Source organism: Lepidochelys kempii, chromosome 4, assembly GCF_965140265.1.
Source record: "Lepidochelys kempii isolate rLepKem1 chromosome 4, rLepKem1.hap2, whole genome shotgun sequence".
NCBI classification, from domain to species: Eukaryota; Metazoa; Chordata; order Testudines; family Cheloniidae; genus Lepidochelys; species Lepidochelys kempii.
This window is the reverse complement of record NC_133259.1, coordinates 127,752,344-127,770,929: the sequence shown is the minus strand read 5'-3', so window position 1 is coordinate 127,770,929 and position 18,586 is coordinate 127,752,344. Positions and strand designations below refer to the sequence as shown.

General features: G+C 42.9%; 1 protein-coding gene across 5 annotated transcripts in view; it reads left to right on the top strand.

The window, feature by feature from the left end:
* Positions 1 to 8,153: 8,153 nt before the first annotated feature.
* Positions 8,154 to 18,586, top strand: part of KRCC1 (lysine rich coiled-coil 1) — a 43,043-nt gene continuing 32,610 nt past the window's right edge. For 4 of the 5 annotated variants that reach the window (XR_012158772.1, XR_012158773.1, XM_073342890.1 and 1 more), the window contains exon 1: positions 8,154 to 8,315. Coding sequence is in view for 3 of the 5 variants with exons in the window: in XM_073342890.1 (XP_073198991.1) it covers positions 8,171 to 8,315 (145 nt within the window). In the remaining 2 variants the exon portion in view is untranslated. Of the gene's footprint in view, positions 8,316 to 15,494; positions 16,058 to 18,586 lie in introns of those variants that run through there. The other variant, XM_073342891.1, reaches the window with a different exon arrangement.

The following is an 18,586-nucleotide window of genomic DNA, read 5'->3' as shown; positions in this document are numbered from 1 at the left end:
ATTGCAATGCATAATATGGGGGCCTTTGTCTGCTAGTGCCCCCTTGTAGCAGGATAGAGACCTACTGTGACACTCTATTCCTTGGGGGACTGCTCTGTAACCCCCATATTCCTCATTTATATATAATTGTGATCTTGCATATAAAGCATGCCATGTAAAGTATCAGGAAAGATTAGGATCTGCTGAAAGTCACTGTTCTATCTAAATATGTATATCATTAGTGCATATGAAGTTATGAAATTGTGTTGTATGGTTGGGTGACTGGGCAACAAAATGGCAGATGAAATTCAATGTTGATAAATGCAAAGTAATGCACATTGGAAAACATAATCCCAACTATACATATAAAATGATGGGGTCTAAATTAGCTATTACCACTCAAGAAAGAGATCTTGGAGTCATTGTGGATAGTTCTCTGAAAACATCCACTCAATGTATAGCGGCAATCAAAAAAGCGAACAAAATGTTGGGAATCATTATGAAAGGGATAGACAATAACACAGAAAATATTATATTGCCTCTACATAAATCCATGGTACACCCACATCTTGAATACTGTGTGTAGTTCTGGTCGCCCCATCTCAAAAAAGATATATTGGAATTGGAAAAGATTGAGAAAAGGGCAACAAAAATGGTTAGGGATATGGAACGGCTTCCATATGAGGAGAGATTAATAAGCCTGGGACTTTTCAGCTTGGAAAAGAGACAACTAAGGGGGGATATGATCGAAGTCTATAAAAGCATGACTGGTGTGGAGAAAGTAAATAAGGAAGTGTTATTTACTCCTTCTCAGAACATAAGAACTAAGGATCACCAAATGAAATTAATGGGCAGCAGGTTTAAAACAAACAAAAGGAAGTATTTTTTCACATAACGCACAGTCAACCTGTGGAACTCTTTGCCAGAAGACATTGTGAAGGCTGTGTTGCGGAGGCTGGGGGGGATTTGGGGTCTAAAAGCCAGTCAGGCAGCTCAATCTGGAGCTGGTGAGCCAGGAAGCAGGACATACCTGGGAGCTCTCAGGAGGGACCAGAGTCGAGCCAGTATCGAGATGGTAAGCGAAGGGAGCCACAGCACCCATTGGAGGAGACAAGGACCAAAAGCCTGAAGGCGACATCCTCCAGAGTCTGGAAGCAGCCAGATGGGAGGTGAACTGGAGCACAAAGTGACCCAGGGAAGCTGACAGGAAGCTGCACATCACACGAACACAGGTGAGCAGCTGAGTCAGCCTCACAGGGCCATGGGTTGGAATCCGGTGGAGAAAGGCAGGCCTGGGTTCCCCTGCTCCCACCCAAACGGCAGCCACAAGGCGGGACTGCCACCACCTTGAACTAGTGCCACTAGGCGGGACTGACGCCTCCTTGGACTACCGCTACTAGGTATAACGGCCACTGTAGTGAACTGTGACCACTAGGCAGGAGAACCCTGCAGCACCCCCAATCACACTTCTATTCATGTTCTTATACCATGCCCATCACTGTGGTTTCAGAGGGCCTGGGAGAAACACAAGTTTGTAGTAACTGAGCCACATTTTGCTTTCACTTAAGACACATGCAACCCCTCTGACTCCATTTCAAAAGCATCCTCTACTTGGTCACTGCATGATTTATTATATCAATCAGTAATAAACTACAATATTCATTAACACATGAAAAAGAGTGACTCGGGAACCAAGCAAGGACTTGCCAGGATTTACAGAAAGCATAAGACCTGATCCTGTGTGAAACTGAACATCCTCCATTCCCATTGCAGTTAATGGAGATAAAGACAGAAAACCCCCTCACTTTAGGATTCCTTGAAAGTTTTTCTCTCTCTCTCTAGAAGTGCTGTAAAAGTTCTTTAGAAATTGTACTGGGTCATCTACTTCAGACATACTGATAAAAGCCCAAATGAGGTGGGAAGCCTACTGTGATTACTCAGGTTCACTAATAGCTTGTGTAAGAGCTACTGCCAAGTTACTATTATAACATACAAAAAGATACTGGAGATTTTTTAAGTAACAGTAAACAATTTACTTACCTAGTCAAACCATACAGCTACCTGCCTGGCTCCAAGTGCCTTAGCCACATGCTTCTGCTAATAATGCTCACTACGATTCCGCCCCCAACAACACTGTGGGTAACTTTGGTTCCTACTCCAAAGTTCCTAATATCGTTACATCTTCCTTTATTTTTAAATAAAAACATACAATTTAACTGAACTTCAACTTTTTTACTTAAATATATCAATTTAATTTAGCATCCATAACTCTACTCTGAATCCTTAAAGAGTCTAGAACAATTAGTCTCTTTATCTAGCAGGTTTTCCTACCACTCTGCATTTAGAGATAATAGTATCAGTGTGTTTCCTCCCCCCCTTTTTTTTCTTCTTCCTGAATTTGATCTGACCACTTGAGACTCAGAGATTCAGTAAACTGGTCTGGCATTGCTTGCATTTCTGAGTTGGATGTTGACACAGTTTCTATTTGTTCCATGTTTCTATTCCCTTTCTGCACGTTTCTTTTATTTCTTTTAGTGCTCATCAAATCCTTTCTGTTTTTCCTACAGAGATCTCCTTCCTTTGTCTCAACAAGATAAGATCTTGGAGCAGTGTGTTGGTCTGTCACCTTTGCTGGTTTCCATGCTCCTTTATGCCAAATACAAACAGTCTCTGGATTTTCCACTGGTGATAAAGGCTTTGCACCTTTATCAAAGAAATAGCTTTGCTTGTCTCAATTTTAGGCTAGTTTGTGTGTCTCCTTGAATCCGCTTAGGTTGCAACAACTATGATGAAGTCTGCAATCTGGCTTTTAGACATCTTCTCATGAGGAGTTGGGCAGATGATAGCATATCTCCCATCAGTGTATTCCGATAGTCCAACAGGCTAAAATAGGCATCTGTGTTATCCAAACTAGATTTTTTAAGACTCCTTTTAAAGAGAACCCAGTGTAGCTGTTATTGGGTTAAAGCTTTCGCAGAGCACAGATAATCTAGAGTTTTGTGATCAGTGAACACCTGAACTGGGTGGCTGGCTCCTTCAAGATAATGCCTCCAGGTCTCAAAAACCACTTTGATGGCAAGTAGCTCCTTGTCTGAAATTTCATAATTGTACTTGGCAGGAGTGAGCTTGCGGGAATATGCACAGGGATGAACTTCTTTGTTGAGGCCCTGATTTTGGGACCGCACTACCCTAATGGCGATGGTGGAAGTATTGGTTTCCAGGATAAACAGCTGACTTGGGTCAGGATGCGTGAGGATGGGCATGAAGGCGAACCCTGCCTTTAGATGAGTGAAGGCTTCTTGGGCTTCTTGTGTCCAAGAGACCTGGGCGGGTTTTCCCACAGAGAAGTTATAAGGGCCAGGATTTGGGGGTAGTCTCGTATACAGAGTTTATAGAAATTCGCAAACCCAATGAAGCGCTGAATTTCCCAACTGCTTCATGGTGTTGCCCACTTTCAAACCGCTTCTACCTTCTGCAGATTCATAAAGACTCCCTCGGCAGAGAGAATGTAACCTAAGAATTTCCACAGTGGGCTGACTGTAGATGCATTTCTCCAGCTTAGCACAGAGACTTTGTTGACAGAGCCTTTTTGGACCTCGTGCGCATGCTGGTTGTGCATAGGCTGGTCTTCAGAGTAAATTTGGATGTCACCTAAGCAGGCAACCAGATAGTGGTCTATCATATCTCAAAAGACATCTTTAATTACATGCTGAAAGGTCATGGGTGCATTAGTAAGTCCTAAGGCATCATAAGATATTTTAAGTGTCCCTATTGAGTGCAAAAAGCAGTTTTCTATTCATCCCCTGACCAGATTCTAATTAGGCTGAATGCCCTTCTGAGGTCTAACTTGGTAAATATCCAGGCTGCTCTTACCTGATCCAGGAACTCTGGGATCAGGGTAGAGAGTATGAGTTCCACACGGTGATCTTGTTTAGAACACAATAGTCCACACAGAGTCTTAGGGAGCCATCTTTCTTTTTTACAGGGGATGTAGCCTCATGGATGTAGTCCTTAAGGGTGGCTCATTTGGGTTCTGATATGGAATATATTCCACCAAACAGAATTGTTGCCCAGACTGTAAGTTGATCAGGCAGTCATATTCCCAGTGAGGGGACAGTGTGTCCATGTTTCACCTTTTGAATACATCTGAAAACTCTTGGTATTTTGTTGGGGGTGTGATAGCTGACCCTAGTAGCAAGGAGGCCTGCTGTGTTGCCCAGGCATTTCTCCCTATTTCCAAAGCCTGGGCAAGGCTACTGTAACTATATTTCCAAAAAGAAAAGGAGTACTTGTGGCACCTTAGAGACTAACCAATTTATTAGAGCATAAGCTTTCGTGAGCTACAGCTCACTTCATCAGATGCATATCGTGGAAACTGCAGCAGACTTTATATATACACAGAGAATATGAAACAATACCTCCTCCCACCCCACTGTCCTGCTGGTAATAGCTTATCTAAAGTGATCATCAGGTGGGCCATTTCCAGCACAAATCCAGGTTTTCTCACCCTCCACCCCCCCACACAAATTCACTCTCCTGCTGGTGATAGCCCATCCAAAGTGACAACTCTTTACACAATGTGCATGACAATCAAGTTGGGCTATTTCCTGCACAAATCCAGGTTTTCTCACATCCCCCCCACCCCCATACACACACAAACTTACTCTCCTGCTGGTAATAGCTCATCCAAACTGACCACTCTTCAAGTTTAAATCCAAGTTAAACCAGAACATCTGGGGGGGGGGGTAGGAAAAAACAAGAGGAAACAGGCTACCTTGCATAATGACTTAGCCACTCCCAGTCTCTATTTAAGCCTAAATTAATAGTATCCAATTTGCAAATGAATTCCAATTCAGCAGTTTCTCGCTGGAGTCTGGATTTGAAGTTTTTTTGTTTTAAGATAGCGACCTTCATGTCTCTGATTGCGTGACCAGAGAGATTGAAGTGTTCTCCGACTGGTTTATGAATGTTATAATTCTTGACATCTGATTTGTGTCCATTTATTCTTTTACGTAGAGACTGTCCAGTTTGACCAATGTACATGGCAGAGGGGCATTGCTGGCACATGATGGCATATATCACATTGGTGGATATGCAGGTGAACGAGCCTCTGATAGTGTGGCTGATGTTATTAGGCCCTGTGATGGTGTCCCCTGAATAGATATGTGGGCACAATTGGCAACGGGCTTTGTTGCAAGGATAAGTTCCTGGGTTAGTGGTTCTGTTGTGTGGTATGTGATTGTTGGTGAGTATTTGCTTCAGGTTGCGGGGCTGTCTGTAGGCAAGGACTGGCCTGTCTCCCAAGATTTGTGAGAGTGTTGGGTCATCCTTTAGGATAGGTTGTAGATCCTTAATAATGCGTTGGAGGGGTTTTAGTTGGGGGCTGAAGGTGACGGCTAGTGGCGTTCTGTTATTTTCTTTGTTAGGCCTGTCCTGTAGTAGGTAACTTCTGGGAACTCTTCTGGCTCTATCAATCTGTTTCTTTACTTCTGCAGGTGGGTATTGTAGTTGTAAGAAAGCTTGACAGAGATCTTGTAGGTGTTTGTCTCTGTCTGAGGGGTTGGAGCAAATGCGGTTGTATCGCAGAGCTTGGCTGTAGACGATGGATCGTGTGGTGTGGTCAGGGTGAAAGCTGGAGGCATGCAGGTAGGAATAATGGTCAGTAGGTTTCCGGTATAGGGTGGTGTTTATGTGACCATTGTTTATTAGCACTGTAGTGTCCAGGAAGTGGATCTCTTGTGTGGACTGGACCAGGCTGAGGTTGGTGGTGGGATGGAAATTGTTGAAATCATGGTGGAATTCCTCAAGGGCTTCTTTTCCATGGGTCCAGATGATGAAGATGTCATCAATATAGCGCAAGTAGAGTAGGGGCTTTAGGGGACGAGAGCTGAGGAAGCGTTGTTCTAAATCAGCCATAAAAATGTTGGCATACTGTGGGGCCATGCGGGTACCCATAGCAGTGCCGCTGATCTGAAGGTATACATTGTCCCCAAATGTGAAATAGTTATGGCTAAGGACAAAGTCACAAAGTTCAGCCACCAGGTTAGCCGTGACATTATCGGGGATAGTGTTCTTGACGGCTTGTAGTCCATCTTTGTGTGGAATGTTGGTGTAGAGGGCTTCTACATCCATATATTTCCAAGTTATACGCATAAAGCATATAAAATAGAAGAAAAGGGTAAAAGAGGAAGTGACTTCTAGAGTTGGAATTCCAGTTCTGTGGGAAATTCTAACATTTCGAAAATGATTTTGTTCCACTTCAAACTGATCTCCTCAAAACTGTGGTCTTTTTCCACTCCTGCCTCTGATGCTCGGGACCTCTCACCCTCAACACAGTGCGTACTAGTGTGTTTGTGCCACCACTTGTGGCACCATTTCCTTGGTCACGGAAAGTAAACAGCAGTCTGTTAGCCTTTTTGGGTCCTCAGATAGCAAGCATGAATTCTGAATAGCTTTAGAAAGATCTGCTCTTGAGTTTGTGGGAGCAGCGAGATTTCTCTGCTGCTCATCAGAGGTTGCACAAGTTTACCACTCAGTGAACTTGTAGGCCATGATACTGTAGTACCACAATATATAATTAAAATTCCGATATTAATAATAAGATACCTATGTAAGATTCAGCTTTTCTGAAGCTTCAGATAGCTCTGACCTTATACCTGGGAAATTGTTTCCCATTCCAAAATGAAATGAAAGCAAACATTTCATATTTCCAGTGGAAAACAAATAAAAAAAAAATCATTTCAGGTTGATTGAAACATTTTGCTTTGATAAAATCAAAATGTTTCATTCCAATTTCAACTTTTTCATTTTATATTACATACTATAATTTTTTTTACAAATTGACACAAAAAGTTATTTTGAAATGGAAAATCAGAAAACACTCCATTACAAAAAGGTTGAAATGGAAGATTTGAAATGCTTTATTTCAGTTTTTCTTTCTAAATGAACTTTTGGCAAAATCAACATGTTTCCATTGAAACATTTTGCTTTCAACTAACTGGCATGTTCTGATGGAAAATTTCCTCTCTCTCTCTTGCCCTTATCACAATAAAACAAATAGCACTATCTGCTGTCCATAATTTCATGAACTACATGCTAGTAGCTCACCAACACAACAGCTGAATCCTCAATGTTTAAGTGGCTCATAGAATTTATAATTAACTATGGAATTTGATTCTCTAATTATGAGCGAACAAATGGCAAAGAATAATCTCAGGGGCCTCATTACAACAGCCCTGAAACTCTTTGAATCTCACGGAGGCAACATGTCCTAGAGCAGGGGTTCTCAAAATGATGGTCGTGACTCTTATTCCGTCATCAGCCTCCACCCCCAACCCCCACTTTGCCTCCAGCTTTTATAATAGTGTTAAAAATTTTAAAATGTGTTTTTAATTTATAGGGAGGGTTTGCCCTTAGAGGTTTGCTGTCTGAAAGAGGCCACCAACGCAAAAGTTTGACAACCACTGTCCTAGAGGAAAAGCGGACAGGCTGGGAGCGAGGAATCCAAATCCAGATCCACATTTGAGGCTGATCACCTATCTCTGCCAGGAGCCCAGCCAAAACCCTTGACCTTTGTAGTGTTCAAAATCCAGACCCGAGCACAGGTCTCCATTTCGTAGGTCAGACCCATCTCTCGTACAGCCCTCACCTTAAATATAATTTAATCTGAAGCAATTTTTAATTTCCTTCATCTTCCAGAGTCCTCACTGCCGGACGAGCCGGACGGCCCGCTTCAGTCAGTGGCAGTGCAACCCGGCATGCCGGTGGCACTCATGATATTTGCGCACTTGGGGTTTGCAATACGGCAGCTCTGGCATGCACCCATCTATCAAGAGGCAAGTTGGATGGAGAGCCCTGGGGCCAGCGTGCAGCCGGAGACGGGCTATTACGGCAGGGCACCTGTAACTGCCATGTGCTCCAGGATTTAAGGAGGACTCGCCCTTTGAAGGGGACGGGGCGCTGGTTCAGGCGGCCCGGCCCCCCTTAAGGGGGCGGGGCGCTGGTGCAGGCGGCCCAGGCTCCCCTGGAGGGGCCCAGGCTCCGCTGAGGCGGGCGGATCCGGCTCCCGTTAAGCGGGCCGGGCGCGGGCGGAGGTTCGTTTTTTAAGGTGGCCTGGCGGGGAAGCCGCGCGAGCTCGAGGCCCCGCCCGCCGGCGGGTCTCTGGGCTTGGCGCAGGCGCGCTCGCTGTAAGATGGCCGGGCGGGGCGCCGCCATCCCTGCGCAGCTAGAGGGGAGCGCCCGCCCCACGGGCTCCCCCATGGCGGCGGCCCCCGTGGGGGGGGAGGCGGGGGGTAGGGACGGGGCCCCGCGCCCCGTGCCCAGTGTCCAGAGAGAAGGTGAGTGAGTGAGTGAGGGGCCGGGCGGGCGCCCCTCCCCCGCTCCCCACAGGGCGGGGCCGGAGCCTGGCGGGGAGCAGCCGGGCTAGGCAGAGCGGGGACGGGGAGCCGGGACCGGGGCTGAGGCGTGGTGGGGCCCGGACGTGAGAAAGGGAGAGGGGGCGGGGTGTGGGGTTGACGGGGGGGCTGCGCTGGGAGGGGGAAGAGGAGACGGGGAGGGGGCTCATTGGGGAGGGGGTGAGGAGGAAAGAGGGAGTGGGGGGCTGCAGGGGACCTGGGGGGGGCTGCACTGGGAGGGGGAAGAAGAGACGGGGAGGGGGCTCATTGGGGAGGGGGTGAGGAGGAAAGAGGGAGTGGGGGGCTGCAGGGGACCTGGGGGGGGCTGCACTGGGAGGGGGAAGAGGAGACGGGGAGGGGGCTCATTGGGGAGGGGGTGAGGAGGAAAGAGGGAGTGGGGGGCTGCAGGGGACCTGGGGGGGGCTGCACTGGGAGGGGGAAGAGGAGACGGGGCGGGGGCTCACTGGGAAGAGGGTGAGGAGGAAAGAGGGAGTGGGGGGCTGCAGGGGACCTGGGGGGGGCTGCACTGGGAGGGGGAAGAGGAGACGGGGAGGGGGCTCACTGGGGAGGGGGTGGAGGGGAGCTGGGGGGCTACACTTGGGGCAGTCTATGGGTCTGACGTTCCTGGATCCTGCCTAATACCAGGAATAAGAGGAGTAATAATGAAGTGGTGGGGGTGCTGGGCTAGGGAAGGAGCTGGCAGAGGGCAGGGGAAAGGAGGAGGGATCAACACCCCTGCCCCAGCCTCCCCTTGAACATAAGAACAGCCGGACAGGGTCCCACCAATGGTCTCTCTGGCCGTCTCCTGTCTTCTGACAGCGGCTGGTTCCAGAGGCTTCAGAGGGAGTGAACCGAACCTGGCAGTGTACAGTGATCTGTCGTCCCCTATTGTCCACCCGGAGGCTAGGGACACCCAGCGTATGGGGTTGTGTCCCTCGGACCATCTTAGCTAAAACCCATTCGTGGACCCATCTTCCATCAACTTATCTCAATCTTTTTTTTTTTTTTTTAATCCAGTTATAGTTCTGGCCTTCACAACATGCAGTGGTGATGAGTTCCACAGGTTCGCTGTGTGTTTTCTGAAGAAGTACTTCCTTATATTTGTTTTAAACGGGCTGCCTGTTAACTTGTGTTATGTGAAGGGGTAAATAACACTTCCCTATTCACTTTCTCCACACCGGTCATGATTTTTATAGACCGCTATCATGTCCTCCCTTTAGTAGTCTCTTTTCTAAGCTGAACAGTCCCAGTCTTTTTAGCCTCTCATATGGATGCTGTTCCATACCCCTCATCATTTTTGTTGCCCTCCTCTGTACTTCTTCCAATTCTAATATATCTCTTTTGAGATGGGATGACCAGAACGGCATGCAGTATTCAAGGTGTGGGCATAGCATGCATTTATTTAGTGGCATTATGATACATTGAACAGATGTTTTCAGACAACTATCTACAGTGACTCCAAGATCTCTTTTGTGAGTGGTAATAGCTAATTTACACCCATCATTTTGTAAGGATAGTTGCGGTTATGTTTTCTAATGTGCATTACTTTGCATTCATCAACATTGATTTTCATCTGCCATTTTGTTGTCCAGTCACCCAGTTTAGTGAGATCCTTTTGTAACTCTTCAGTCTGTTTTGGACTCACCATCTTGAATAATTTTGTATCATGTGCAGAGTTTGCCACATCACTGTTTACCCCTTTTGCTGGATCATTTATGGATACATTCAAGAGCACTGGTCCCAATACAGATTCTTGGAGGACCCCACTATTTACTCTCTCCACTGTGAAAACTGACTATTTATTGTTATCCTTTGTTTCCTATCTTTTAACCAGTTACTGATCCATGAGAGGAGCTTCCCTCTTATCCCACAACTATTTATTTTGCTTAAGAATCTTGTGAGCAGCCCTGTCAAAAGTTTTCTTAATGTCCAAGTATACTATATGCACTAGCTAACCCTTGTCCACTTGTTTGTTGACACCCATTATGAGAGGCATAATTTCCCTTTATAAAAGTTGTATTGACTCTTTCCCAACATATTGTGTTCATCTGTGTGTCTGATAATTCTGTTCTTTACTGTAGTTTCAACCAATTTGCCTGGTATTGAAATTAGGCTTACTGGCCTGTAATTGCCAGGATCACCTCTGCAGTCTTTTTTTTTTTTTTAAATCAACATCACATTTGTATCCATTAGTCATCTAATACAGAGGCTGATTTAAGCAATGTTACGTGCTGCAGTTAGTGGTTCTGCAGTTTCATATTTGAGTTCCTTCAGAACTCTTGAGTGAATCCCATCTGATTCTGGTGACTTATTACTGTTTAATTTACCAGTTTGTTCCAACACCTACTCTATTGATCTCTCAATCTGGGACAATTAATCAGATTTGTCACCTAAAATGAATGGCTCAGGTGTGGGAATCTCCCTCACATCCTCTGCAGTGAAGACCCATGCAAAGAACTCATTTGACTTGTCTTGTCCACAACAGCCTTGTCTTCCTGGAGGGCTCCTTCAGCACCTTGATTGTCCAGTGACCCCACTGATTGACAGGCTTCCTGCTTCTGATGTACTTTTTGATGTACCCAAAAAAAAAAAAAAAGTTGCTGTTAGTTTTTGGGGTGGGAGAGGGGCGGGGTGGAAAGGGAGAGGGAAGGTAGGGAGTGTTGTGGGAAGGAAGAGGTGGCTGGGGGTAGGAGGTGTTGGGAGCGGTAGTGGGAGAGGCTGGTGGGCAGTATTAAAGGGAAGGTGTAGGGGTTGGAGGGAGGAAGAGGCTGGTTGGGGATGGGTGTTAGAGGGGACACAGGGGACAGCCATGGGAGTAGTAGCTGGAACTACTAAGCAGAGGCTGAAGGGCTGGGGCTCTCAGACTCTCCTGTGGGGAGACAGTAACTACACCTAACAATGGTATACCAGGCCTCTTGGGCTGCGAGAATTTAAATGAGGGAGATTTCAGAAAATAATGCGTGAGATTTTAAATCTCAGTGAAACATGCACAGCAAAACCCTGTGTCACAGGAGAGAGAAATTTCAAACACCGCCTTGAAATCCATTCCTTTTAACCTGGGTGTCTCCCTCCCTCCCACGTGCGCAAGTCTTGGCAACGGGTGTGCTTTTTGGCTCTGGAGCATAGCGAACCTGTAGTGCAGCTAGTGTGTATGTAAATATATACCCTGTCAGGTCTGCCAAGTCTCATTCATTGGGGTAAGGGTGACTCTCTTCTCTGTGATGCATTTTAAGCCAGAGTTTGAAGTCTCCCTTTTGTGAGGCTGGATTTTGCTGTATGTTTCAGTGAGACATTTAAAATCTCACTCATTCAAATTCTCACAGTTCGAGACTCATATCTATATTTTATATACTTTTTGGTGATGCCTAATCTGTCTTGCAGTGAGATCTACATACTGATCCTGATGCACCCTGTGCATTTGCCTCCCTGTAGACAATTTTCCCATACATGCTATGATATCCATTGCCACACATGGGGGTGAAAAAAAAATCTTACTAAGATTAAGAAAATGGCAGGAATGTGGCAGTGCAGTTCCCCCTGTGAAATAAAATGTTTTCCACCCTGACAGTGTCTAAAAGCAAGTAGCATTAAAAACCTAAGGGAGAAACTAATAACAAACAAGATGTGAACAGGAGGCTGACTTGCATATGTTTTGCTGTAAGTGGAAAGATGCTGTCCTTTCTTGAAGCAGCACTGAAGAACAGGTATGCTATGGAAAGAGATCCAAATTACTTGACCTTGAGTTCTTAAAAATGACAGAAGGGAGACTACCTGCCAGGTGTAGAGAGTTCGTCAAGCAGTGCATGTCACTGTCCTAAATCTTCTGGAATTTTCTTTAAATCTCAACAACAAACATGAACCAAATTTTATACATCAGACCTGTGAAATAGTCCTGAACTTAATCTTGAGGTTGTGGCTCAGGGTGAAAACAGTAAGTGTGTTTAAAAAAAAAAAAAAAAAAATCTTCACCTCCTCTTATCATATGATCGTGGAGAGAGTCTCCTGTAGAGAGCATCATGTGTGGTAAAATGTAGCTAATCACACATAACTTACTACCTCATCTTGCCAGAAGTTCAGTAGCAGAGATAGTAAATAAGCCTGCCATCTTAGAATTCATTTATGTATTTATCTACAAAATACTTGGTAGGACACTGAGTACTACAGATTAAAATGGAATTAAGTTAGTGGTCTATAATTGTTTTATTGTTATTTCTGAAACTTGTATTTGTGATTAAATTAACAATGGATCACCCCATTGCTAGTGCAAATTAGTACAGGTCTGCTGCAATGATGAACAGAAATAATAGTGACAAAATGATTCCTTATGAGTAACAGAACTGCTTAAAGTATGGGTGGTAAACTGACACTAAGCCTTTTTTAACCATCAAATTCTTGAAGATGAAGTAAGTTTGGGAAAAGTGGTACAAAGTCTTGTTTTCTCACATTTTTAGATTTTTTGGTAACCACACAACTTCAGTTGAAACTTGGCATTTTATAAACTCATTAACACCAAAGCTCTCAGGGTGAAACTGTGTATTGAAGGTAGTCCTCATTTGCAATAGCCGCCTGCTCCAGCTACTATAAGAAGTATTTTTAAATTGCTAGTGGTTACTTCTCTGGTGAAAGAGAACTCATTCATATGAACTAGGGAGTAGAGTGTTTAAGGGCCCTCAATTCACTAATGTCCCTTTAAGATGTTAATTTTGCAAACAATACATTCTCACACCATTAAAATATCTCCGTTAGCTGGTAACAATAAGAACTAGATTCATGACATACATAACTATCTGTTCTTGTCAGCATATATAGTAGGGGCTGCTAGTTATGTGTTTGGACATGAACTAGCCTGAAGGGCGAATGTTAATAGTAGAGCTGTGAAGCAATGAAAAAAATCATACAGTTAAACAATAATAGAATACCATTTATTTCAATATTTTTGGATGTTTTCTACATGTTCAAATATATTTTAATTAACACAATACAAAGTGTACAGTGTTCACTTTATATTTTTGATTACAAATATTTGCACTGTAAAAAAACAAAAGAAATAGTGTATTTCAATTCACCTAATGCAAGTACTGTAGTGCAGTCTCTTTACCATGAAAGTTGAACTTACAAATATAGAATTATATACAAAAAACTGCATTCAAAAATAAAACAGTGTAAAATTTTACAGCCTGCAAGTCCACTCTGTCCTACTTCTTCAGCCAATCACTCAGACAAACAAGTTTGTCTACTTTTGCAGGAGATAATGCTGCTTGCTTCTTGTTTACAATGTCCCCTGAAAGTGAGAACAGGTGTTCGCATGGCACCATTGTAGCCGGCATCGCAAGAGATTTACATGCCACATGCACTAAAAGAGTCATATGTCCCTTCATGCTTCAACCACCATTCCAGGGGACATGTGTCCATGCTGATGACGGGATCTGCTCAATAACAATCGAAAGCAATGTGGACCAACGCATGTTCATTTTAATTATCTGAGTCAGATACCACCAGCATAAGGTTAATTTTCTTTTTTGGTGGTTTGGGTTCTGTAGTTTCCACATCAGAGTGTTGCTCTTTTAAGACTTCTGAAAGCATGCTCCACACCTTGTCCCTCTCAGATTTTGGAAGACACTTAGGATTCTTAAACCTTGGATCAAAAGCTGTAGCTATCTTTAGAAATCTCACATTGGTACCTTCTTTGTGTTTTATCAAATCTGCAGTGAAATTGTTCTTAAAATGAACAACATGTGCCAAGACTGCTATAACATAAAATATATGGCAGAATGCAGGTAAAACAGAGCAGAGCACATACAATTCTCCCCCAAGGAGTTCAATCACAAATTTAATAAACACATTATTTTTTTAACAAGCATCATCAACATGGAAGCATGTCCTCTGGAATGGTGGCTGAAGCATGAAGGGGCATACAAATGTTTAGCATATCTGGCACATAAATACCTTGCAATGCCGGCTACAAAAGTGCCATGCAAATGCCTGTTATCACTTTCTAGTGACATTGTAAATAAGAAGAGGGCAGCATTATCGCCTGTAAATGTAAACAAACTTGTTTCTTAGCGATTGGCTGAACAAGAAGTAGGACTGAGTGGACTTGTAGGCTCTGAAGTTTTACACTGTATTGGTTTTTTTGAGTGCAGTTATGTAACAAAAATCTACATTTCTAAATTGCACTTTCACGACAAAGAGATTGCACTACAGTACTTGTGTGAGGTGAATTGAAAAATACTAATTTTTTGTTTTCACAGTGCAAATATTTAGAATAAAAAATAATATACGCTTTGATTTCAATTACAACACAATACATTATATATGAAAATGTAGAAAAATCCAAAATATTTAATAAATTTCAATTGGTATTCTATTGCTTATCAGTGCAATTAAAACTGAGATTAATCGTGATTAATTTTTTTAATCACAATTTTTTTGAGTTAATTGCATGAGTTAACTGTGATTAATCGACAGCCCTAATTAATAGCTATGTCAAAGTAAATGTATACAACTGTATGTATGAGTGTCACTTGTGATGACACAATTTATTTGTATAGGAAAAGGGTTCTTCATGTGTATTTTATTTATTTATTTTTAAATTAACAGCAGTTGTTAGCTTTGGGGACCTATTCTGGCATCTGTCCTTGCACAGCCTAAGCCTGAGGTCTTTCATGGCATTTTAAGGTTCCAGACCATACTTTTAGTTGCTAATTAAACAAAACATAATGAACTCTAAACAGCTTACCTTTTCTGAGATCACAACCATGACCCCTGTACAGAGGAGAATGTGTGACTTACATCAGTATATTAATGTCTTTTCTCGGAACAATTCATCTCCCCTCCTTCCACCAAAACATGTAATGGGCATAAAATGAGAGCTATTACGCAGTGTTTTACAAGCCAGTCTTCAAGGAGCACTGAGTATAATGCTAGTGAATACAATATCAATCATCTTACAGGAATTCTTACATGCCAGAAGAGCAGAAAACTATCTAACAACATGCACATTGACTTTCATCTTTGTTAAATGTTTGATATGAACAGGAGATACTCCATGTTTGTTTTTCTAGTATTGTCATACCTTCTTAGGATATGAGAACCACAAAGCAAAATGGTTCTGCCATCCAAAGAAAATAAAGTGACACTTTCAGCAAGAGAAGTAACATGGTCTATTATCCTGCAATTTTTTAAACACTGATCTGTGCTGTTGATTCTTTAAACCTGTTTTGGGCAGCCTCATGTGCAATGCTAGGATATAACATTTAGAGTTCATTGTTCCTTTAAGAAGTTAATTTTTGCTGGGATGAACCATGCTATATGTCCCATTTACCAGAAACTGCATAACTACTTGCTAGGCAGATGTCCAAGAGACTTTGTATGATTCCTGTGATCCTGAGCAGTGTGTTACAGTGGAAGTGGCTAGAAGCTGACAAGACCTAGAAATTTCATTGCTGTGCCAACTTCAAAAAAAAAAAAAAATCTTGTTCATTTCAATTTGCTTCAGCTGTAATGCACTGATCAAGATGTCATTGGTTTGATAGAATATAATGAGCAGAGCTCACTGTGACTTGGAACAGTGTGCACAAGAGCTAGAGAAATGGAAACAAAAGAACATGGATTGAAATGATGAGACTAAGGAAAATAGAGGAAGAGAAATGGAAACTGCAGCGTCAATCAGAATAACTTTATGGGTAAGAGTAGACTACTTCATTTTGTGGGCTTTCATCTTAATTTTCTTTAAAATCCAATATTGAACTTTTTGTGTCTAAGTTGTACATCACTTACAAACATTTCAAAGGTGGGTATGGAGGAGAAGAGGCTTATTGATGCACACCCTGTCTAGGACAAGTCTTGCCAAAAGCCTGTCCTTTTATATGTTAAGTCAAGTATAATACCTTTTCACTGCTCTGTATATTAAGTGAACAGGTCTTAGGCCCACCTTCAGCCACGAGTTATAACAGGGTTTGTGCAGTCAAGACCAAACCATGTTATCATCTAGCTTGGCCGGCACCAATTCTAACAATCCCCACTGAACTCTTGTTTTATCAGTATATAGCGGATTTTAGGCCCTTAACCTGCAAATGCTTATACTTAACTTGTACATATAGTCCCATTAAAGTCAACGAAACTATGCCTAGGAGTCAAGTTAAGCACGTGCAAAAGTGTTTGCAGGATTGGGCCTAATTTTGTGCAGCATCCTATCTACACAACTACCACAAAAGATTTCTCTGTGGTTCACTTTGAAAATATAGAATGGGGGGGATTTTTCAGAAGCACTCTGCATTGGCCTAATTCTGCTCCTATTGAAGTCAACTGAATCTTTACCATTGACTTCAGTGGAAGCAGACAGGCCAGTGCTGAGGTCTGTTGAAACTCTCAGCCGAATTATCTCATAGCTTCGAAAATGAAGACAACTTACTGAAATTTCAAGTATAGCCATTTCAGTTTTATACTATGCTTTTCCAAGCAACAAAGTACAGTTGTAACATTCCACTTTGTCAAAACCCAAGAGATTATAAAAAACTTCCACTGACTACATTATTTAAGAAAACTGAAATATATTAACAGTTACAGATTTTTCCTCATGGGGGCACATCCTTTCATCAGCCAGCTGCTGAAGCCCACATCTGTCTAGTTCTGATTTGTCTTGTCTGTGAGGTACACAGTTTTCTCTTTGACTCCACACTTGAGCTTGCAGCCATCTTTCAAATTGGTCACCAGAATGAGACCTTAAAAATTGAGGTCCTCTCTGCTCTCCATGGTTTACAAATAAATAAAATAAACCTTTGGCATTTTTCACATGAATAGGGCATTTGTCCTGATGTGCCTTTAAGAGTTCCCTTTTAACCAGCTGTGCTGTGGCTTGTGTGTATGTTTGGCTGCTCCATTGCATCCCAGCGGTGGCGGTATTTCTGTAGTGTTGTATGCCTGTAGTTTGGAATGAAAGGTGTTAAGAAAACATAATTTGATTTTTCTAGCACTTCTAGTGAATGTGTTTTTATGTATGGCTGTGATTGCTTTCCCTTCTGCCTCCCCAAAAACAATTAGCAAGAAAGAGACTGCTTGCCAAAGAGTTTGTTTTCCGGTATTTTCTACAATAGCACCTCTGCCTTTCGTTCTTGCAGTTACTATGAGGCTGCAAACAGAAAATCCTTTAAAAATGCTTGTGAAATAAGAAAATCACTTTTGGGGTCAACATCTGCTCTATATATTTGTTGAAGTCAATGTGTATATATGTTAATGTTGTGTTCCTGACTTTTAATGCTATACCTGTCTCTGTGGTATTTGAGGGAAGAATTTGATGGTATCGTGTTTTATTGGTGCCTTCAAACTGAAACCCCATTGCCCCGTCCTGCCCAAGGGCTGTATTTGGCCCAGGATTTTTCTTTGCACTCTTCTAGATTTCTGTACTCTTGCAAGTTATCCTTGAGAATCGGGGAAGAAGAGTTGTTAGAAATAGTGAGGTTGAGCACACTTCCTTTTCCTTAAAAAGAAAAGGAGTACTTGTGGCACCTTAGAGACTAACCAATTTATTTGAGCATAAGCTTTCGTGAGCTACAGCTCACTTCATCAGATGCATGCAGTAGAAAATAACAGTAGGGGGATTTTATAATACACAGAGAACATGAAACAATGGGTGTTACCATACACACTGTAACGAGAGGGATCAGGTAAGGTGAGCTATTGCCAGCAGGACTGAAAAAAAACCTTTTGTAGTGATAATCAAGGTGGGCCTTTTCCTTGACCCTCTGATCAAAAAGCATCTGCATAAAACTATAGCATGTCTACAATGTCACTTTTCTAATGTTTTAACAACATACTCTCCTACCACCTTTAATCTTACACTTCTTAGAGGTTGAAGACTGAGGGCAGGTCTACACTACCGCGGGGATCAATGCTCAGATCGATCCACTGGCGGTCGATTTAGCGGGTCTAGTAAAGACCTGCCAAATTGACCCCTGTATTCTACCCTTGACGAGAAGAATAAGGTAAGTCGATGGGAGATTTTTCTCCCTTCGACCCCCCCACAGTGTAGACTCTGTGGTAACTTGACCTAAGGTAAGACGACTCCCGCTATGTTATTCACATAGCTGGAGTTGTGTAGCGTAGGTCAGCTTACCGCAGTAGTGTAGACATAGCCTGAAGGGAGTGGAAATAGACTGTGTGCAAAGAGAAATTTTAAAATCATCTTGAAGATGCTTATTAAATGACACAATCAG